Source organism: Epargyreus clarus, unplaced genomic scaffold (genome assembly GCF_041222505.1).
Source record: "Epargyreus clarus isolate Ecla_fem2 unplaced genomic scaffold, WU_Ecla_fem_2.2 ptg000021l, whole genome shotgun sequence".
Classification (NCBI taxonomy): Eukaryota; Metazoa; Arthropoda; class Insecta; order Lepidoptera; family Hesperiidae; genus Epargyreus; species Epargyreus clarus.
In genome coordinates this window covers 3,639,004-3,663,036 of record NW_027332228.1, presented here as the reverse complement: position 1 = coordinate 3,663,036, position 24,033 = coordinate 3,639,004, and the positions used below count along the sequence as shown (strand labels likewise).

Genomic DNA, 24,033 nt, shown 5'->3' with positions numbered 1-24,033 from the left:
GATTAAATTCCGTCGATCCCAACACATTATTAAGGGTCATTGACATTGTTTTCGCGAATTGAGAACAGAGTAAAACTATTTAAAATAACTATTGACGCATAGACTACTGTCTATGATGGCATTCAATTTTATTTCTGACTTTGCACAATACAAATACTATTGCACGGTATAATATTTTTATGGAGTTGAAATAACGAACAGGTATGTTTACCTAATTGTAAATTACTTAGACATGGACGTTTGTAATGAACTCCAATGGGGTGAGAGCTCTGGGTCAGAGTAACAAATATATTGACAGTCGTGGTGACTAAATTATAATGCCTTGTAAGGTTCGATATATATTAAAGCGTGTTGTTACCGTATAAGGAGGGGATCATTCGAAGCAAACGGCGGAGTACGCGACGTGTTGCACGTCGCAAATGTCTATGTTGCGACAGGCGGCATCGCCGATTTTGGGCGCGGCATCGCAACGCTTTAGTACCTGTCAGCCCTAAGAGATAAAATTCCCGTAAAATCAAAACACGAAGAACGATTAATACTTAAGAGTGTTATAATACGTAGGTTCTTGTGTGAGGCAAAAAGTTTTAAAAAAGTCTCCAAAGTCCAGCAACAGTGCTACCACATTCCATACAGAGAAAAATGCTCCAATTCCAACATTACCAATTTGCCATTAACATTTCAGTGTGTTATGTCGATATACATTCCAACAGCTCGTGTCATTTTGGCGCGCTGCCAACATACCGATAAGTCAGGGCTGCCACTTTAAAAACTATGCCGTTATGATATGAATGTCGTCAGGTGCAAGGTGTGAGCCTTTGAGTCTGGACGTTGGAATTCAATTACTGTACGCATTCGACGTAAATAAACTGTTACTGTGAACATGTTGATTGGAGGCGACGGCTCTAATTAGGTACCTTGATAGCATAACAATAACAATAAGAATAAAACAGTCGTACGACCAAGACCAAATTGTCGATATAACCAAATATACGTTTCTAATAGCCCAGTTATGTCAAATAAAGAAACTTTATTATTATTTTATGTGCGACTTTCTCCTAAAATCCAAAAACAAGTATACTTACGAACACTTATGAGCAGATTAATTATTATTGTTCAATACTGAGAAATTCCACTTAAATAAGGTAACAACCACTATCATTGCAAATATAAATTCTACTGCACAAGTAGCTAACTTTAAAAACCTATAAATATTTACCAAAAAAAAATAATTTAAAATTTCATTAAATCTATTAAATAATATATCTTTAAACTTTTTAATAAAGTGAAAAATTAAGTCGCATCCATTCGTTCAATTAAATGGAATCCGATGCATAATTCGATCCATCATGGCGCCTGCAGCGGAATTCCGCTGACATTACGAGCGATAATTTCAATCGTAAATCAAGAGCAACAATGTTCTTTTGACTGGCCTCTTTGATCTCAACACATCTCACCTCAGCATCAGCTAATGTCCACGTTGATTGCCATTCCGCAACTTTTACGACCACTGCAAAGGTCTGTAAACACATTCCTCGATTTGAAAGGATCGGAACGGATGGCGCCTAGAAGTAAAAGACGTTTATTTTTCCTGTCCGCAATTATGTCAGAAACGCTTGTTAGTGTTTTTCTGTAACGCGTCATTTGTTTTGTTAGTTCTTTCGTCGATACGAAAACAATGTTATGTGTTATTGCTAAAAATATTACGTAAATTCGTTATGACGAGGCAAACAGGTGAAAAAATGTGAGCCCTCACGGGACGCCTGGCAGATGTGAAACATCGACATTATTTTGTAAAAGTAATATGCAGAAAAGAACATATTGTGATAGGAACTAAATATGTCATAATGATAAAATAAAATATTACGATCGCAGTCGATTGCGCATGGCGACGCGTCGCCACACCGTACACACTACTGCATATAATCTCGCCACGGCATGCGTCGCCACGCCAGAAATCGGTTTTACGTGCGGCTATAGATGTTTCACATCAATAATTAGATTTTTGAGAAACCGTTCTGTTGCGGGATGGTTTTGAGTAATCTGATAATCTATATTTGTTTTCGGGATTTTCAATGGAAACGGATTTATATCGGATTAATATGCATTTATCGACAAATAAATTTAAAGAAATTTTATTGGTATTAAAACTAGCAATGTCTTTCACCGTCCAGTGCAGCCCACCTGATAGTAAGTAGCTACTGCCGCCCATGGACATCTGTCATCAACCCCAGATAAAATTAGCTATTCCTACCTGAGTTCGGCCACAGATGCGCCGCTACCCCAGAGGACTAAGCTGCAACGACTCGGAAAAGTATGTCTCCCTTACCACACCCTTCAAAACAGAACACAGCAGTGTCTAACAGTGCTGTTAAAAGGCAGAAATAGGTGTGGTGATGGTGCCGCCGGAGTCGAATCACAAAGGGTTCTACCACCTTCAAACAAAGTACACAATTTCAATAAACAAATACTTACAGTCAATCATTAAAACATCGCAATATCTTGAAAAGATGATCGTATTCTTATGTTGCTCCCATCCTTTCTCCAGCCCAGATACCACATAATAACGGAATCTCATATAAACTGTTGTCACAGATCGTATATAAAAATATTCGGGAATGTAGCCGAGACAGGCGGAATGAGTCGACCTAAGTGCTATGTTATTAATAGTAAGGAATTTAGCGTGGTATGCTGACTACGGCCGGTTAACTATGAGAGAAGGTCTTTCTCCGCTTCCGAGAAATCTGTTTGGCGTTTCGTTTAGGCGTTCTTTTTGTCTATGCTAGTTTAGAGTGCATTGAATTGCTTGGCAACTTTAGATGCAATAAAGGAGCCGGCAGTCATACAAATGGTCATTGCAAATAACGGACATGTGAGAGCAAATCATTTTAGATTTTCTTTCAGATATCTTTTTGAAATTGATAGTAAAATGTAATGCTACATCATACGCTAATTATTTTAGTTGAAATGTCTCATGTCTTTTTACTGCTTGTTCAAAATTGAATACGAAAATTTTACACGGTGTTTGGGTATGGGTGTATGGGTAACCACCCATATAATCATAGTATCTTAAAACTCTTTAAATAAACTCGAATAAAATCGTAGAGCGATTTTTTATGCAAGCATCAGCTTTAAAAAATGTGTCCTTATTAGGCTACGAAATGCGCAGCGAAATTTGCTTAAAGAAAAAGTCTCTAGCGGACAATATGTTTATTAATTCGTAGGTTATAATAGTAACACATCTTATCCTCTACAATAACGTGAAAATGAATGGAAAAGAATATGACTGTATGTTTGTGTTTCGCGTATTAATGCAAATGAATCCTCAAGCGGAAAGCGCTTCCATAATAGTGCATTTTCGTAGAAACTCACTTCGCGAATGTTTGTAAATTACCAAATTACATCTTTCAAGCCGTTGATTCCATGAACCGATTGCAAAATCATATCGAGGTTACCTACAAACCTTATTAATCAGCCATTTATACGGAGTACTGCAAACAATTTTATTTCTCGTAAATGTTGAATTAATCATCAAAAGCTGATCCTGTAAACATAATGTTCTTGAATTATATATCATAATATATTTGAATTACGACGGAGTAATAAAGGCTATCTTTAGCCTAGAGTTTCACTGTTTACGATTAAGTAAGCATTTAGATATATTATAATAATTAAAATTTACTAACGATTATTGTATGGCATCTGGGTAAATAATTTTGTTTAAAACTTCTAGTGGAAATGAAGAAACCAGATGTTATCTACAGGTTTCATGATTATCAAATAAGTACTACATCTTGCTTACCAAATTTTGAAACCAATTATTCCCAAAAAAAAAACTAATATAAAATTAATAATACTTTAATTTATATAATTAAGAAGAAGAAAATCAGAATGTTCCCTAGTCGCTATATTGGATACCTATTTTATATATAGATTCGTTAAAAATGTTTAGATAAATAATTTTAAGATAAATATTTTATTTTAAAAATATTTATCTTTAAATATTTTTAATGAAACAAAAAACTTTGTCACGCATGATTTAGACGAATCCAACGACACCTCATGTGTCAAAATTCGTCTAACTCTAGCCGTTAGGGCTGCAGGGCGTGCCAAAGAATGAGATTTACACACATACGTTCGAAAACATAACATTTTGCAATCAGGTAAGAATGGTTTTCTATTTTTTCTACATATGAATCATATGTATCACACATATGATTCATATGTCGCTCCAACCAACCAATCGCAAACCAATCGCTCACCATTTGACTTCAATGCGAGTATTATATTTATCAAATTTATGATCCGGTGATAAATAAACGGCATACGAGTACCTATGATACTTATTCCCGGTAACCTTGTTTGGGAGCTCGTCCACGGTTCCGTCGCTGACGGTGGCACAAGGCCCCAAAGGCCATCTCAAAGTTATGAGTGGATACAAATAGGACGGAATGCTAAGGAATTCGTGGGAAATGGAGGTCACGCATTCCTGTTTACTTTCTTCAAACCAAACTTCTATGAATAAACGAAGTACCACATACTTGGGCAGTTACCAGTCTGACGGCGATAATAACTTTAGAAATACGATGTGGTTTGACAGAAAACGTTTGTCATTTTCCCATTATAGTATGTCTTTTTGGATTCGGTTCAATTTAAATTTAAATATGAACGGTTCAGTCTTAATTTGTACACATAATAATTTAATACAATATGGTCCAAAATGTACGCAATCCTAAATCAGAGATAGACCACTTATACTCCCAAAATCTGAAGACTATATAAGAGGAGTTTTTAATGATTTCGAAACCCAGCCCCTTAAGAACAAGTAATTTAAATAGAAGGGCTTTTTTCACCGAAAATTTCGAACTCGTACTACGCCACTGATACGAACTAATTGATCAAAGTACAGTAGCACTACCATGAATTGGCATAGAAACGCCACTATAGAAATAGTAAATAGAAAACTATTGTCATTTTGCTAGTGAATAACATAACTACTATCGTTACGGTATTTCTTGACAACGTCTGTCAAATTAATGACTCATGGGACCGAATTTGTATGGCAATAGATCATAATGACATTCGCTAGCGATTTGATTTCGATAGGTTTTTACGTATCGAGTTACGCCACTACGGATTTTAGTTCTACGAGTAACCACCAGAGGCGCTGTACAATTTTTCATACATTTATTTTACGCAGTCGAGTAATACTTTTGTAAACTCATGGTAGTGCTACAGGTGTGATTCTGCACCAGTTAAATCATAAGTAAGTTATTCATAAGTATCCATAAGTTTTAATGCGGCTGAAACAACTAAATGCGGACCTAAGTTCAGCAATGGACTGATATCTATTTAAATTTTAAGGACTTATAGAAAACATTGGATATTGCCATGCAATGCAGTTAAGCGATTCGTAAATATATGTCTATCGTATACTTCTGTGAAAAACAACCGAAATGTTCTAAATTATTTTCAGAGATAATATTTTGAAATTCTCTCTGAATTCCTCTTAAAATATCAACTAAAATATGACGGGAAATGACAATGATTTGTATTGTCTGCTGACCATTTTAATTTTGACAATTTGTACATCCGTTTATTTTGAATGCGCTCACTTGACTAATGGATTGATGTCATTATTGATACCATTTACATAGATATTTATTCTTCTATGGATAGCATAGCTAAGGATAAAGATGAATGGAAATCTTTAGAGTAGGCCTTTGTCGGAAGACAAGCTGCTACAGGGGAATAAAATTTGTCGATTTTAAGAAGAAAAAAAAGAAAACAATAATAATAACAAAACATTAAAAACATATACATGTGTAAATTTTAAAGTTTAAAACCTCAAAATACTTAGTTTGTAACTTATATCACTTGTGCAGTAATAAAGGCTTATTTTATTTTATTAATATTCTTCTATGAATCGAAATAGCATGCAAGCATGTGGGAGAATGCTTCATTTCATATATATAAATATTCCGTTTTTAAAATCACATGATATTAATTTCGAACTACCGCTCCGTATTAACAATTGGCTACCTGTATCATGGTATAAAAAAGGGGCGCGCAACTGTCAACAGATCAGAAGTTGTCCAATAGTGGGCACGGCACGGTGGTGCTCTGAACTGTTTGGTATTTTGCTTGGGTGTTATTGTTACTGTGGTGGCATTAACGCTTATTCGTTTAATTATTTTAACTATAATTTTTATAAATATTGGTTAAATTAGTTGAATCGAAATACCATTGTAGATCTACCTACCGGCGCGCCCACATCAGAATCGGGATAGGATACGCCCTTTTATTACGTAATAGTTTTAAAGTAACGGTAACAGAAGATAATCAACCGCGTGTATAAGGAAGTGTTCAACTGAAGAATTTATGGTGGCTGTACTCCTGACGACAGTTTGGGACGCGCAATGGAGGCAATATTGACAAGGCCTTCGACATTGGAGGAGCTGTGTGTGAAACACATGATGAAACCGGTTGCGTGAGTAACGTGTACGGTTTGTCTAAATATTATAATAATTTTATGTGCATTATTTTAGCAAGCGTGTGAAAGCAACCGCAAGCTTGGGTACCGCAAGCTTGGGTATGAAAATTGAGGAGGTGGAAGGTGGTTAGCATCGTCCATGTTAACCGTCTACGTAATTAACACTCATTGGCGCCGAGACTCATTGGCGAACGATTGGCGCTCCGGTATGATCAAACCAATGGTTTTTATATTTTCGATTTTGCTATTTGAAAGTTGTTAAAGATTATAAGAATCACTAATATGAAAATATTTGGTTATGCGCGAAAAATTTAACAATCACACTCGTAGGTACCGACATTTTTTTAGAAATGTTTTGGGTTTTTAAAATCTTCGAGTAATTTCAACTATGCTTCTCACAGTTTCGTTGCTTATATCAACTCTTTAAGAGTTGATGCTTGCTTATGCTAAATAAGTAAATGAATAACGATCATATAGTTTTAAATGATTGCGCTGCAAAAAATATTTTACGATTGTGAATACTTATCTACCCTTTTGTATGTACCTATTCGTTGTAATGCATTTAACATTCTTAATAAACTCCCAGTCTTAAAATAAAACTAGTCACAATGAAGATTATTATTGATGTAAAAGGTTTGATAAATCAGGTAGCATACTTTTTGCCATCGCAATTCCATGGCCCGTGAATTTCGTAAGTTATATTTCTAGTTTCACCTGGAACACCGTGATAGTGAGATATGTATTATGCTCATTGAAAGGTGTACTCTCAACCAGCGCTTGTCATTTTTAGCAGGATGCTATCTAATAATATTTACCTAGCGCTTGTTCCCAGAATCTGTAACTAAAATGAAAGCTGCTTATTGGGGGTTTTGTAACAACACTTGACTTGTGATGGCCGTAGACGTGGACCAAAATTGAATGAAAATGTAACATTTAGATTCTGGTGGTGAGTCAGTAAGTTGTTTATCGGTAAGCGACTTTGTGCTCTTACAAATTTGTGTATTTAAAGTTATTGATAAAGGTTACAATTTGCGAAGGATACATTAAGGTAAAGCTGAAGAAAACGAGTTTGGTAAGGTTTGCATCACCCCAAATGGTGTATTAGACTAGGCAAAAAAAAAGGTGAATTAACGTAAGTTATAACTTATTAATAAACATTTAGTCTTCTGTGTTTTTCACATTGTTTGTGACATAATGTGTAACTATTACTTGCTATTCACTTTAATAATTGCAGAAGTAAAGAGAATCGAAGCTTAGCTGACTGTAGAAAAAAAACAGTTACTATAATGGTACAAAGCTGTAAGCATTTTGATCGGTCAAATGTGTTTAAAGGTTTAATTTAATAAAGACAATTCATCAGCCTCGCTCGGAGTTGATCAAGTATTTTTAATAATAACTTAAAGTTTGAACTTGTTTTACAGTACTTTAAATTGTTATTGGATCTTCTTTCTTATTTTGTGTCATAGTAAATAATACCTTTCGAGATGACGTACATCACGATCCTAGACTTTACGTGTGAAATTATATTATGTTGGTACCTTTTATACTTTAACAGTGGTAAGTCAACTATACAATCATGTAATCTAGCTAACAATCTAAAGTTTTAATTATTCATTGACATAAGGAGTTTATTGTTATTTTATTTAGTTTTGTAACTGTGCAGATGACGACATTACGTCTAGATATACGGCTGTGGATATAACAAATTCAGAATATTCACGCACGCAATGTTTATATTATACGAAACAATTCGGCGTGTTTTTCTCCTATTCATAATTTTGTCGTCGTTACATAGATAAAGGGTAAAGGTTATAAAGGTGGTAGAAACGTTTATGGTCCGGCAATACCAATACCATACAGCAGTGTTAGGCTCTGCTGTGTTGAAGGTGTTGATGGGCCTCAGTAGCCACTTACCATCAGGTGGACTGCATGCTCGTCTGCTACTTCTAGAGGTATGAAATTTGGTTTAAAGTTTTTGTGTGTGAGCGAATATTATGTATAAATCAATCCGGGACGAAATAATGGTATTTGTAGGTACTTATTATTCTTGCAAATGGTTAATTACAACAACTTTTGGAAGTTATTCACAATTTCTTGTGATAACAGATACTGTTACGTATGAGTTATATTAAATTGAAATAGGTAATTCTATTATTTTCAGATATTGTATTGGAACTCGAGGTTCATACCACAAAATATTCGTTTTTATTTTGTGTTCATACTGTTTTGACCGCTGTTTGTTATTCTACGAATTAAAATGTATATCTTTGCAGATTTATAAGTCAAAGTCAGGTTCGGACGAGCAATTATATACCTACTGCAAGTTCTGATAAAATTCGAAAAAATCGAATACTGCAAAAAGAAAAAGAGACAAGAGTACACACACTACTGTCAAATTGGACTCTGCAATGTGTGATCATTATTGTGTGGTAAAGACTTTGTTTGCAGCAATGCCTATCGCACAAACGAAGGTAATTGTAATAATCAAGGTAAAAGTAAAATGATATAAGGTAAATAATATAATGAAGGTAGGATGACTCCAATAACTTTTTACGTTTAATGACCTGGTTTTCGTTGTAATGTAACTGTGGACTTCAGAGTGTTATTTCGTTGGCATTTAACGTCATCACATGAACGGTACGAACTATAGCTCATGTTATGGTAAGGCAATAGTATTTTAATTATTTTATTAAGAATAACGACCACGGAGTACTTGCTGCTCTGATATTTTCTTTACTGTATGTAAAGTTGACATTAAAACTGTTTTGAACGTGACAATTCACTTTATTATTATATTCACACATTTGTGTTTTAGACATCAGGTTTTTCGGTTTGAAATTAACTTTTACTTTTTTTATTTTTATGCTTGTTACAGCTTATTTGTTTACAGTTCTAAATAAGAAAAGCACTCGTGCATGGTTTCGAACAGGTCTCGAATAGTTTTGGCGGAGTCGAAGACGGAATACGAAGACTATCGCCACTATGTAGCGGTGATAGCTTAGTGGTTGAAACTCTGCCTCTCGATCGAGGGGTACGAGATTCAAATCACAGGCACGCACCTCTGACTTTAAAAAAAAAAGAAGTTATGTACGTATTGGACATTAATTATCACCTGCTTATAGCGGTAAAGGAAGACATCGTGAAGAACTACACATCAGGGTTCTTACAGGAAATATATTCTCAAGGGTATCTGGAGTCTACCCAGTGTACGTTTGGACGACGCAGAAGACTATGCCATAGATTTAAGCGAGCCAAACGAAAAGATCTGTAGATTTTACTCTCAAACCATGAACGAAACGCGGAGCTCTCTCGTTATTTCGTATATAATTATTGACTATACATATAATGTAATGTGTTTTCAGACTACGAGAACATGTGCTATGGAAAGTAAACTATTTGAACATGTCAGATGACTGTGAACCCTGTGAAGCAATGACAGTATCGACAGTCAAAAATCTGGTAAAAACTTTGTGTTTCTCTTGAGTACCTGCGAACTTTGGAACGGTATGTGGATTGTAAGTTCAGTGTTATCGGGATTGTCTTGCATATCGATGATTGTCTGGCCAACAGTCATGTTTATGTTTGATAATAACCCGAGTGCCATGTGATTTGGCAATTCTTTTCAGGAAATAATCAATTATGTACGTACGCTATGTGACTTAGCGAATTTATGATGTCATGTGACTTGACATCAGCCATGTGATTTGGCAATTCTTTTCAGATAATAATCAATTACGTACGTAAGCTATGTGACTTAGCGAATTTATGATGTCATGTGACTTGACATTAGCCATGTGATTTGGCAATTCTTTTCAGGAAATAATCAATTATGTACGTACGCTATGTGACTTAGCGAATTTATGATGTCATGTGACTTGACATCAGCCATGTGATTTGGCAATTCTTTTCAGATAATAATCAATTATGTACGTAAGCTATGTGACTTAGCGAATTTATGATGTCATGTGACTTAACATCAGCCATGTGATTTGGCAGTTCTTTTCATGTGACACGACCATTTATTTACACTATTAGACACCGGTTATGGGGTTAACCAATTAAAGTTACGTGTTTTGTGTACCATGAGATTTGGCTTCTGTGGTTAAAATTGAGACTATATTATCCGCGAATCTAAAGTAGTTTATCCACTTCTTTAATATTATTGAATTTGATTTTTTTAAACTTTTGTTCGCGAGCCGTAACGGCTGCTCGTCAGAATGGCCGTGTGGGAGAATGCTTCATTTCATATATATAAATATTCCGTTTTTAAAATCACATGATATTAATTTCGAACTACCGCTCCGTATTAACAATTGGCTACCTGTATCATGGTATAAAAAAGGGGCGCGCAACTGTCAACAGATCAGAAGTTGTCCAATAGTGGGCACGGCACGGTGGTGCTCTGAACTGTTTGGTATTTTGCTTGGGTGTTATTGTTACTGTGGTGGCATTAACGCTTATTCGTTTAATTATTTTAACTATAATTTTTATAAATATTGGTTAAATTAGTTGAATCGAAATACCATTGTAGATCTACCTACCGGCGCGCCCACAAGCATGAAGATTGATTGATGGTAAAAGATAACTGCCGGTCAGGAACGTCTAAAGGATCAAGACAAAATCAGAATCCTACTTGAGGTAGGTCACAGGCCATGCTACCATTGTGAACCTAGGAGGTATCGTATAAGTGCACATAACTTCCTACGCCCTTCAAACCAGAACGAAGCAGCGTTTAACGGTATTGTTGACAAAAAATAGTGTTGGCACTGGTGTCCCCAAAGTCTTCACGAAAGATTCGACTATATTCAATTGTACATTCTATAGGGTTCATACCTTCGATTGATATAAAAATATCAATTCAGCAGATAAGTGCAATATCTAAGAATGGCATGTTTTAGTCTTCACTCTTCTATAACACTACACAAAAAACATAGCAGAGATTACTTTATAGAAGGAAAATTGTTTTCAAATTTGCTACCTATATTATATATCGAATGATTACAAACATATGTACATCAATATGTTATTTCAAATATGAACAACGGCAATTCCATGATTCACATCTGGTACTTCTAAATGGGACAGTAATATAATTTTACTATGTGCAATAAATGTTGCTGGTAGTAAATATCACTTCTCAAGGTCAAATGTTTGGGTTCTCTCCAAATGTCATATTTAACCACCTTCCGTACCTTCGCCAAGGTAGGTGACATTTGCCAAATAGCTGAATTCCTCATTCTGAAGGGTAATCAACATACGCCGTAGAAACATTCTAGAAGCGAAGACGAAAATAAATAACCTATTTCTTTATAGATTGCGATCATTTAAATATTTTTGAAAAGTTTTATCAGTGGTCTGCATGCTACGTCATGTTCGCCACGCATTCTATATTGATCCAAAAATGTTCTCCTAACTACACGGTGATGCGAAGATAATAAGGTATTATCATCAAGATGACAATAGCAATTCATATTATTTGTGACTAACAACAGAAGTGTTAAGCGCTGCTTTGTTCTGGTTTGAAGGGTGTGGTAAGGGATATATATTATATACTTTTCCGAGGCGTTACAACTACGCCGTTAGCGTAATTATGGCCGACCTCAGGTAAGAATATCTATTCCTATGTGGAGTTGATTACAGATGTCCATGGGCGGCAATAGTTACTTACTACCATCAGGTGGACTGCCTGCTCGTCTGCTACTACTATATCATTAAAATATGATCAGTTATCTTCAACAAAAGAAATATTTCCTTTATTTTTAGTTGCGGCCCGTTACAAGTTGAATTAAAAAATATTGTGCTGTTTTGCTAAAGTTTGAAATGCAGACTTATTGCGTCTTGCTTTTAGCCCTAAACGATCAAAGTTTCTATTAGGCAGCAATTGTCAAATGTCAAACTTTGGTATGCAAAACATTGGATAGACTAATTATTAATAACTGACACTAGTCGCCTTCATCGATGTCATCGATCCGATGCCTTCTTGGGTAGACAATGCGTGGGATGTGGCAACTGTGCCCTTTAGAATTGCCGCAATTAAGGTATGTAATGTTAGTAATTGAATAAAACCTAAAGTTCAATTTCGTGGGTTTCCGCAACAGTACTCATACCATATTTCAGGCCTTTAACAACAGATTTAACTATGATCTGATCAGTATTCATCAGAATCTATGACTTGAGTTGAACTTAGTTTTATTCTATCCTATATATTAGTACAGTTACTTAAAATACATTATAATTAAAATATTACATTTATTTTTGTGAATCACTGCTATTTATTTCTTGTCACGGGCAAACATTATATTCTCGATACTCATAAACCTGATCCACATTCACCTTGTATTTAGTTGTTAATATTTCGGCACATTATTTTTCACGTTTCAGAGGTCGGTTTAATAATAGCTGGTTATTTTGAATCGTCATAACTTCACAAAAACACTCTCGATTACTTGCCAATGTCTAATTATGTCCAGGAGGTTCGGGTAATTAGCAAAAACATTGAACTTGAAACGTTCTCCTGCCAAGTCACGCCAAGTGATCGTCAGGTGTTCTGGCAGAAAATGCTTCAGGGCATGCCAAAAGTTCCTTTACACGATTCGAGTCTTTATGGTGTGTGTACTAAGGAAAATTATCGTGTCGTTGACCTGTGTAATTTGACTTGTCAGTACTGTATTTCGGGTGGAACCCGTCAAAAGGCAGACGCAATCAAGTTTGGCAGTCAACCAAAATCAATACCGCCGACAATCAGCTTCAGAATCAGGTGAAGACTGTCATTTGTACATTCTTATTGTTTGCGCTCGTAACAATGATTGCGGTAATTCTTTATAGCTCTAAATTTCAAAATAACTGCGCATATTTATTTAGAACATTCTTTTCTTTCAGCGAGAATGAAAAATCCTTGATATTGAATCTATTTTGCTATTGCTAGCTACATAGGTGGCGCAAGGTCGATCTCTACAGAATGCTTAGAATTGTGCCAACAATATTACACCTAGAACGAATCTTGTTGATGTCGTCTGTATTTAATGATTAGCTGAAGAACTTATAAGGAACACAAGATTAATGTATTCCTACTGAAAAATAATTAGCATTCCTTGTAACGCGGACATCGCAGGAAACCAAGTACAAAGACAAACGCACAACATCTTAATCCAGAAAAGAAATCTCATCTTTTCAGTTACACGTCTTAGAGATTGTGACTGTTTGATATCATCGCTTAGTGCCGGTCTTATTATGTCTATATACACATGGAAGTGCGTATATGTTCGTGTGCCTTTAAACAATAAGCTACATTGCCACTAAATTAGCTAAATAAGCTTCTAAATTAGTAGGTTACAGTGTTAAACCTGCTAATTTAGAGAGGTATGGTAACTTTTGTTCGTTCGTATGATAATGGACCTCACCAATTAACACTGCTTAACGTCATTTACCGGTAGGGAGCATTATAAATATATTGTATATTGTTTTAAATTATTTGAATTCGACACAAGGCCGGCGGATGTGGTATACTAAATATAATTAATATAAATAAAGGTAACAGAAAATGGCATGGGACAATATTTTTACAAATGCAAGTGTACCATCATCACGCTATATACATATATCAAAGTAAATGTTTGTTTTAAGTTAATAAGCGTCCAGTATTTCTGATTATAAAGGTTAATCTGTAATTAACCCTTAGGTTGCGTTATTAAACTTTGTAAGATCTACTACAACCTTTAGCGGTATTCGCTTAAGATATGAATAATATACAATAACAAGAATTATACGCCATAAACAAATAGCTAAACTCAAAAATCCAAACTAACAAAACAACGTTATAGAGCCGTCAATCAGCAAATAAATAGCACTATTTCAGCCGCCATTACGTCACACCAGGAAGCGTATGCGCATTGTCAGTTCAGTATTCACTGTTCAGTCACTTAGGGTTGCCACTCATTTACCTAAAACCTAGAAATTTCTCTCCGTGTAAATCGTTAGAATTTAGAGGTGCTGTTCTTAGATATAGATTTGCATTTTTTTTAATTCATCAAAAATTTAGATATTCACTGTTCACTATTAGTTGCTGTTAATGGCTTAATTCTTTCATAATAATTTTCTAAAAGTTAAACATATCAGTATGCTCCCCCCTAAAATAATTTTACTATGTTACAGTTATTTTTTCTACCTACCAGCATTAAAGACGTAAAAGTTGTTTTTAATTAAGTTGTACAAAATATTCTGACTGGTCAATAAATATCATAACCATTCCAAAACTCGGATACTTTTGCAAATACCTTCTTCATACAAATTAAGTATAAATCCCAAAAACAAATGCAAACTTGCAAACATTTGTAATTTAAAAAAAAATGCATTACAAGATGGCGGCGCTTCAATTTACCTCTTCAAATTTCAATTCTTCAATTTTTTGATAGAATGAGCGTTCTATGTATATCCAAGAAATACGCAAAACACAAATTGTGCCCATAAAATATATTTTATATTCATTTTGTCGTCAAAAAGTGGCAACCCTAGCTCACTATTACATACACGCCTCGTTCGTGGGCTGCACGTATTTTCAGCGCTCAATGCCACGAGGCCAACAACATCTCTTCAATGAAATTAGTCATTACTCATTACGCAATTAAACATATCTGCATTTTTTCAGTCCAAGGTAGTATTCATAAAATGGTTTTTATAACTAAAACGGATCCAAGGCCGATTCTATCTAATTTATCTGTTGTGTTTATCACTGCTGCACGTGTCTCTGGCTTGAAAGACTTGAATGGCTAGAAGGAATTCTGGACCATACTCCACCATGTTGCGTAGTGGATGGAAGTACCAATGAGTAGTCAATCCATGTCGGATGTTTATAAACCATCCATAATATTGACGAGTTTTAATGCTCGCTATCTAACCAAAATTTCGAATATTGGTAAACAGTAGTTTAAAATATCCATTCGAAATTATATGTCTATGTAAAGCTTCGGTTTCCAAATCCATTCTGTCAAAAAAAATGTAAATAATTTGGTAACAGACAACATTGTTCGTTGTAACTGTATTTGCGTAACTAAAACATTAATTAATTCGACCACCCATATTTTGCTTATAATCTAAACAGGTATAAGATAGAAGAAAACAATGAAAATTTATAACTTATTTATTTTGGTCCCATCTTTTATAATAAAATCGTAACAATGGCTTAAACAAAACATTTTATCACAATACATACTTAATGTCAACTTATTTCAAATGGTTAAACTTATACTATATGTAAGTTAGTTATAACCAAGTATGCACTTATTCTTCAGTCTTATATAAATAGGCATACAATACAAATCTCAATAAGCCTCTGTTTTCTACACTCAAATTTTCTACTCTCTGAAATTATCCAATCGTAGAAAATTCGCGATCGACAATATTGCATCATTAAAATTACAGTGATTTTTTTTCACAAATGCAACCCCTGGATAAGGGTGTCCCTACGGCCGAGGGAAGCTTAAAAATGAGAAGTAAAGAAAATCAGTGGCCATAAGAAATTAAATTACATGAAACTCAAACTGAAATATCAAATCGACATATTTTAATAATCGTGAACTTGCTGATTTATGGAAATGTTGACAAATAGTCATTTAAACCGACTTTAAAACACGAAAAGATTATATATGTCGTATATATTCGAAAGATAGTTATTTGAGTTGAGTATAAGTCATTATTCCTTGGCAATGCCTCAAAATATCACTGTAACTGTAAGGGTGCGATCCTTCCATTTCAAACATCCTTTTAACTTAAACGGTTAACTCTGTTTATAACAAACAATACATAAGCATGTTGTTGCTTCTAATTTTGTAAATTTAAACCAATTATTGAATACTAAAGAAATACAGCTCAATAATAAATGAACTTACGAAATAACAACATGCTTGTACTCTATCATTCATATAAAACAATAACTTATTATACAATACAATGATTTGGTTATTCCAATCACTTACTTGAATGGACTTCGGGTCAGTACTCAAAAATGTCCGAAAAAGTGCTAAAAATTGAAAAATGGCGAATGATTGTTAATTGTCTTAAAGGAATGGACCAAAAAAGTTTTGGGCTAACTTGAATTCTTTTTTAAAGTTAAATTGAATTTATTCTGACTTGAAATTTCCTTCGTACTCTTTTTCATTTCATTTCAGTAGACCCGAAGTTTATGTTACTATGTTAATAATTCTATACAAAATGGCGTTACCTAGAAGCTTCATAATTATTAATTCTCAGCTGTTTTCGATGGGTCCGTACCTCTGCCTGAACCACGTCATACCGCTGTAGTCAGGCTCGTAGACATCAGGGATTTCCTTATCAATAGCCTCACAATAGACCATTTTGACTGAAGCCTCGCCGAAAAGACGCTCTTCGTATTTGATCATCTGCTTGAAGAAACCCGTGTTCGGTCGTATTTGAGGTCTGGAAAGAAACAAAAGTTAAAACACCGCTCACTTTTTTCATAACAATGGATTAACTAACCGATCGCAGACGCGTTTCCACTCCTTATCCAAGCCGGTATCCAAACCCTTTCACGTAAAAAATGTTTCACCCTCGAAATGAGTGTGACAGTCATATCTCCCTAGTAAATCCCTATTGGCTTTACTATTCAAAAACAAAGCCCGTCAGAAATATTTATGATTACAATGAAGAGTAACACAAACTCAGGAAAAAGAACGCTTAGAGTCAGGGTGAAAATCGATATTCATTATTTAGTTATATGCTCAATCTACGATTATCGATCGACAAGGTTGTTGCGTTCAAAGCATGAAATCTCTCCTCCAACATTACGATTACCAATTATGAACTATATTTAGTATAATAGTAACTTACCGTCTTAGCTTTAGATGGTGGTACGCGTCCCGAAGGGTCATCTTTTGCCATTTGACGAGGTAGGCCAAGCAAAGTGTGACTGATCTGGACACACCAGCGACGCAATGCACGAGAACATTTTCATCCCTCAAGACAACCTGCAAAAATGGTGCTTATAAATAATCATCAAATATACATTACAATTATTGGACATTAGGACGTTAGAATCCCAAAATCTTAAAATAAAAATAGCTTGCCATCGCTCTTAGAATATGTGCATAAATTGATTCCAATGTATGTAAGGATGTTAATAAGATTCTTTTGTGGGGCTTAATATCATTTAAATCATATAAACTACTCTTCTCTTATTTAAGATGCAATTTGCGTAAAAAAATTATGCAAATACAAAAGTGCTTACAGCAGTTCACACAAAATTTTTACGAACGCAGTCAAAAGAAAAGAAACAAATGCATAACAAGAAACCAGGAAACACATTAAACCGTGTTTAACAGTTCCTATTTATACCCGACGTTTATTTTCCAATTGCACCCACTCCGCAATAAGACAAACTGTTATCGTTTATTTATGCAACTGATGCAGATCTTTGTAAACACTACTGGCGATAAACGTCTGGCTTAAGCGGCTAATTGAATGAAACTCCTGTTTAGAAGCAAGGGGCATTGTTGAATTACTCACAGGAAAATATGTCTATAATTGTAGAACTCTTGGTAATATTGATAAAAGTGCAACTCAGCTCAGAAGCGTTTCAAATATTGTAATGAGCTGTAGCTCAATTGCAAACTGAAAAATTCATGAGTCACGTAAAATCATAAACAGATGCAGGACAATTATAACTACTGAATGAGTAAGAATGAACCTAAACTAATATTGTTTCTTTTTCTCACGGATCATATCCTGATACTATTGCATATATTAGATCATCATTCAATTTGAGATACATTCTTTCTTACCTCATTTATCAAATCAGCAACCCTTTCCATATACGGGTGCATATCCGAATTTGGAGTGTCCAGTAACGGTACGTAGTGTCGTGGCACGTAATCTTCTGGTGGAGGTGGTAGTTCTGGAGCTGCGCTGACCACGAGGCCTGGCCTCAATGCTCTCACAGCACCAGGCAAGGCATGAGCACCGCAGATGTATACAGATGTCGTGACGCGAGACACACCAAGGGGACAACCTCTGTGAAAACAAGGAATACTTAAAACCTATGAAATTTACAAAACAGATATAAGGCTCTTGACCCAATTTTATTTTTGATGATTCTGTGATTAGGATGAAAATAAAATTTTAGCTGACCTAAAAAGATACACCTATGGCAGTCGTACAGTCGCAAATTCTTACATCATTTTTAAACAGTAAAGTAACAGATGTAATGTATGATGACACATAAATGAAAGATTAATTAGAGGCAAGGTCAATTCAGTTGCCATGAAATCATTTAACACTACAGACTAAGGATGCGCATATTTAAGTGATTTACTAACTGAGATGATTATAGACGCCGCCCACCGAATGCCCTATCGTTTGTTGATAAACAAGATCGCATATGAATCATGGAGACGATAAAAAGATTAGACAAGCTTGCGCCAAAGCTATCAAAAGCTCTACTCATATTTGTTATTTCGTATCCAATTTATGTTTCCAATAACATGAATGACCCTTGCTAGTTTTCAATCTATACATATAACAATACATATTTTGATCTAAGATCGACATTTAACAATTAAGTACTTCGTACTGGAAATAGTCAAATTTTGATCTTTGGTATGCATTGTATAGATTGATTATTAACAATCACAATAGTCACATACTACTTATCGTTACATCTTATAATACAAAATCCATTGTCGATGAAACGCTTAAAACTGCAGGTAATGATTTATCTACCAAAGATCACACTACAGATCAGCAATTTGGGGCAGAAGTGTTGTGACGATTTTCAGACGTGACACAAACGTCGCGGCCTGAAACACGACAACAATCCGACGCGGGCGCACGTAAACACCGCATACCACACGGTTGTGTCATATTGGCGGCTCGCCAGCCGCGTCTGACCTAGCGAACTTGCTCATGTATACGCTTTGCTCGTCTCTTTGCGCAATGCTTTCTAATATGGTGGTGTTTTTTTACCGTCTTCGACTTATATGGGGTTTTGATTTGTGTCAAGTTCAGTACTTGGTTTAATATTTAGGGGTATTTCATCGAAACTATTGGAAATGTCTGTTTTTACTTTCAGGTCAAAAAAGAAGCACTTCTAAAAAGGAGCCCTTTTGGATTTGTGACAATACTATACAGTAACTATTCAATATATTATTTCTATGTAAATACTTCAAAAGTAATAAATTAGAAGCATATGTAATAAAAAATTAAATCAGAATTTTTTAATAATATTTAAATAAATCCGTTCATATATGTTTCTTTCTAATCCTCAAGATATTCTTTTTTAAAATCTCAAGATTCTTCAACGTCTCATTTTTCTTGGAAATTCTTTTTAGAAGAACAAAATCTTTTATAACATGTTCACACAATTTTTTGGTACCTAATTCTAGATATTTTGTGAGAATCAGAGATGTTTTGACCAATAAATTGTCAAAAGCTTCAGAAAATTTAAAATGAACACAACTGAAAATCAACGATTTTTATTATATCGTACCATCTGTATAAAATGAGATTTGCTACAAAACCTCCTGAAGGACCTGAGAAATTAATAATCGCTCAACTTTTGCTTCGCTCAACTGGTTATTCTATAATGTTTCTAATTTAATTATTTACTTGTTTAGTTCCTCCTTGGTCAACTTCGCTTGTTCCACCTCAACTGTCGGTTCATTTTCGCTGCCAACACTAGCCACCTTATCTTCAACTGTTAGGACCTTCATTGTGTCTCTAACTTCAGTTTTAAATTAAGTATCTTTGAAACCCTCAGAATCTATGTTTTCGCAGTCAAGTTTATGCACTTCACTGAAAACACTATGAGTTTTAGCACTTTTAAGTTAACTTTTGGGAAAACTATCGTGTTTACGATCGATGTAGAGTTGTTTGGATAGGAGCGTGCGCGAAGGCGCGGGTGTCAACGCGCACTGCCGGCGGGCACGGCTGGGCACCTGTGGCGAGCCCGAGACCGCCTGCAATATCCGGCATTCCACAGCTATTTTTGTGCGAGGGTGACTGTTATTTTGTTTACAGTACTACGCATTGCTGTTTTTGGTTGTAATTGGGTGTTCCCGAAGGTTAAAGTAGACATAAACAGTCACTTCGATATAACGGCAGTTGGCTATAAACTAATCAATGTGCCGATGATAATGATACCAAAGGTTTAAAACTTACATCTTTTGATATTTATTTTGCAAAAAAGATGTCCCTATATGCGAGGGAAAATTGGAGAAACGCTGATTTAACTTGAGATTAAGTTAAAGAAAGAAAATATTCTACTAGTGATTTCTGAATTACCTATATTGATTCTAATTTCAATTTCTAACAGTATCTGTTCATCAACAATTGTTTTTAATCTATATATAAATAGGTATAGTTGTATAGAGCTGTAAACATTCCATCTTATTAGCAGGCGCCTCATAATTCACGTCGGGTCTTCCGCGATCTTTCTTTGATTCTGCGACGTCTATAACTTCTACGTTAAATTTAACTTTGTTGCCAATACAAATATAACCCGTGAAAAGTTGTTTTCTGTTTATAAAACAAATCAGTGACGCATCTTACTATCATTATTAATGATCAATTCATCAGATCCAAAGATTGAAATTTGGTAATTTCTAGTAGGCAGAAAATGTCAAATTTGTCTTTATCGGGCAAATATTGGATAGGTTGATTATTTCTTTCAACTTACCACCGGTCCCGGTCGTCTTTCTAAGTTCCCTGTGAAAAATACCAAAGTTACTTTAATTTTATGTAAGTATAAAAAATATAACTAGAATATGATGTTTTTGTCTATTTTTATGGCCCAATCAAGATAATATTATTTATTTCAGTCTCGGTAATCACTTAATTATTCAAGTTTATTTTTTTGTTGACCGGCTTAATGTTATTAATAATATTAAACTAACTTTTGCTTGCGACTTTTAATAATAATACATACTTATTCATTACGATTTATTAATTTTACTTTAGTGATTTGTCCTTGACGTTACAATCAATATCTTAATTACTTTCCGTTTCATAGGCTATTCAAAACAGCTCCCCTTTAATTCGAATACGAATAAACAATCTTATAACAAGCCATATTGTTGTTTTTGTTTATATAATGCCATCTATCGTGATATCGTCACATAACGAAGTATGAGATGTCAAATAAATTAAAAAATGCACCAACAGATGGCACTGTTACAACGATCGATAACTAATAGCAGAATGCGCAAGTGAATTATTTTAAGAGATTGTAGAGAATTTTAACAGCAGTATAAATTATTTAAATAAACGGACGATTCTGTCTGTAAATGGAACGACTATAAATTTAGCAACGGCCGAGTTATCGCATTCTACGCAGGTCTCAAGTTATCGCTGGTTAATCAACAGTTAACTATGTGCCACACGGTTTAAGCCCCCGTTAAGAATGGAACTTCTGGCGTAACAAAAGAAAAGTAAATATGTCCTGTACTCTTACTATGAGTTTTTACGTTTGCTCGAAATCTTCAACTTTTACGAATTCGCTCCTACAGCGCCCCCGTGGACCATATCGGAACTAAAATTTTGCATTATGAGTTTTAAAAAACTGAATAGTCAATTGAAACGACATTTAACGTAAAAATTTATACTAAGGGCACTGTTCATGATTTAACTTATTTTATAATATTTTAATTATTTAAGATTATAATCTAAACAGTAACATGTAATGGGCAAAAAATACGCGGTACAAAAAATATTTTAGTTAAACATTTAAATTAGATACCTATTACTAAGTGAATAAATTACAATAAAATAATGAGATTACTTTAATTCTTAATTGAAATACAGATTATAGGATAGGATTATATTTAATTCTTAATTGAAATACAGATTAATTTAATACGTAATACAAATAAATAATGTAGAAGTTAATTACCTCAACAAATATTTTAATTTGATTTAATATAATATAGTTCTGAAGGTAGTAGAACCCTTTGTGGTTCGGCAGTGTTAAACGCTGCTGTGTTGTGGTTTGAAGGTTTTTGTAAGGGAGACATACTTTTTCGAGACATTCCAGCTTAGTCCTCAGGGGTAGCGGTTCCTGTGGTCGACTTCGGGTAGTATATAATCTTATCTGGAATTGATTACAGATGTCAATGGGCGGCAGTAGCTACTTACGGTCAGGTGGAGTGCATGCTCGTCTGCTACCTACTCTGATATAAAAAAAAAACAGTGACCTCGACACTCGAACCTCGGACACCGGTTCAGAGGTCGAGTTTCAAGCACGAGACGCTGCTGTTAGCGTAATAATTAACTATTAATAGCGTAATAATTAACTATTAATCACTTGTACTGAGTCTGATATTATTTTTCTATACTGCCATTCTACATGAATTTAAATGTAACATACATTTTAAGCCTACTTAGTAGAGATAAGGAAGTGTAAGGTTAAGAAACTCTGCCTCTTAATGGGTCTGAGTTCTGAGTCTGGGTCTGAGGTTAAAATCCCAAGCACGCACCTCTGATTTTTCAAAGTTATTTGGCTTTAGAAATGATTCATCACTTGCTTAAACAGTTTAGGAAAAACATCGTGAGGAAACTGCATACCTGAGAAATCTTGAAAAAAAGTATTGCACAGATATGTGAAGTCTACCAATTCGCACATGGCCAGCGCGGTGGACTATGGCCTAATCCTTCTGATTATGAGAGGAGACCCGTGCCCAGCAGTGGGGCAGTAATGGGTTGAAGATGATAGTAGATAATAAAACACCATGATACGAGTTACAAGGCAACCGACGGATAAACCTTAACTGAAACGACAAAAACCATCCTTGAATTACATTGATACTACATATACTATATATACTACATTGATAAAATGAATACCTACTGCTTTATCGGTGCACGCTAACCTAATGATAATGATATTTAGCACATTAAACGCATGTCCATGTCAATAACCTATCATAATAAAATGCGTTTAGTTTGGATAAAACATGTGTTACATGAAATTTTGTACCCCAATTGTCGGGGATCCAGAAAAAGACATGGGTATCTTTTATCTCTACAAAAACAACTGTTCCCGAGGAAAAGATAAAAAACTATCGTGTATTGAATAAAAGTTAGTAAGCTATATAAACTTGAAACAACAAATACAGATACAATAGACGTAAATAATGTAAATAATGATACAACATGTAAATAATGATAATGACACTTTTTTATGATTTGTAATAGGACTTATAAATTATGTCATTTGTATACCCAATAGCGCACTTTATATAACCATATGGACACCTGTAACCCTAATACCAAGTCAACAGACATTGGACTTTGTACCGCAATTGCAAAAACAACCTCAGGGGCTCCTTATATTGTAACGTCCATTTTAACTTTATTTGTCAATTAAAACTGGTATCACCAACGCTATAACCATCATCATTAGATATTAATATGAATTGAAACTAACTAAATAATTAGTAGACTAACTTAAGTTACTTTTAGTTGAGATAATAAGAAGAATTTGAATTCCGCTCAATAAAAAAATCTCTGAGTATTTACTCCGGGAGCCCAGCACGTAACTA

General features: G+C 34.7%; 1 protein-coding gene across 1 annotated transcript; it reads right to left on the bottom strand.

The window, feature by feature from the left end:
* Positions 1 to 15,612: 15,612 nt before the first annotated feature.
* Positions 15,613 to 20,443, bottom strand: LOC140750957 (dual specificity protein phosphatase 14). Its single transcript, XM_073084723.1, has 4 exons — positions 20,105 to 20,443; positions 18,283 to 18,511; positions 17,333 to 17,469; positions 15,613 to 16,921 (listed from the first exon to the last, which is right to left on the bottom strand). Exons 1-4 carry the CDS (start codon positions 20,206 to 20,208, stop codon positions 16,732 to 16,734), a joined length of 660 nt encoding a protein of 219 aa, XP_072940824.1. The 5' UTR covers positions 20,209 to 20,443; the 3' UTR covers positions 15,613 to 16,731.
* Positions 20,444 to 24,033: the final 3,590 nt, after the last annotated feature.

Bases quoted from the DNA above. Each gene is read 5' to 3' on its own strand.
- LOC140750957 (XM_073084723.1), bottom strand. From the start codon at position 20,208: ATGAAGGTCCTAACAGTTGAAGATAAGGTGGCTAGTGTTGGCAGCGAA. The intron at 18,512-20,104 runs GTAAATAATTAA...TTGTTTTCACAG, and splicing joins ACCAAGGAGGAACTAAACAA to AGGTTGTCCCCTTGGTGTGT. The intron at 17,470-18,282 runs GTAAGAAAGAAT...CCATTTTTGCAG, and splicing joins TTGCTGATTTGATAAATGAG to GTTGTCTTGAGGGATGAAAA.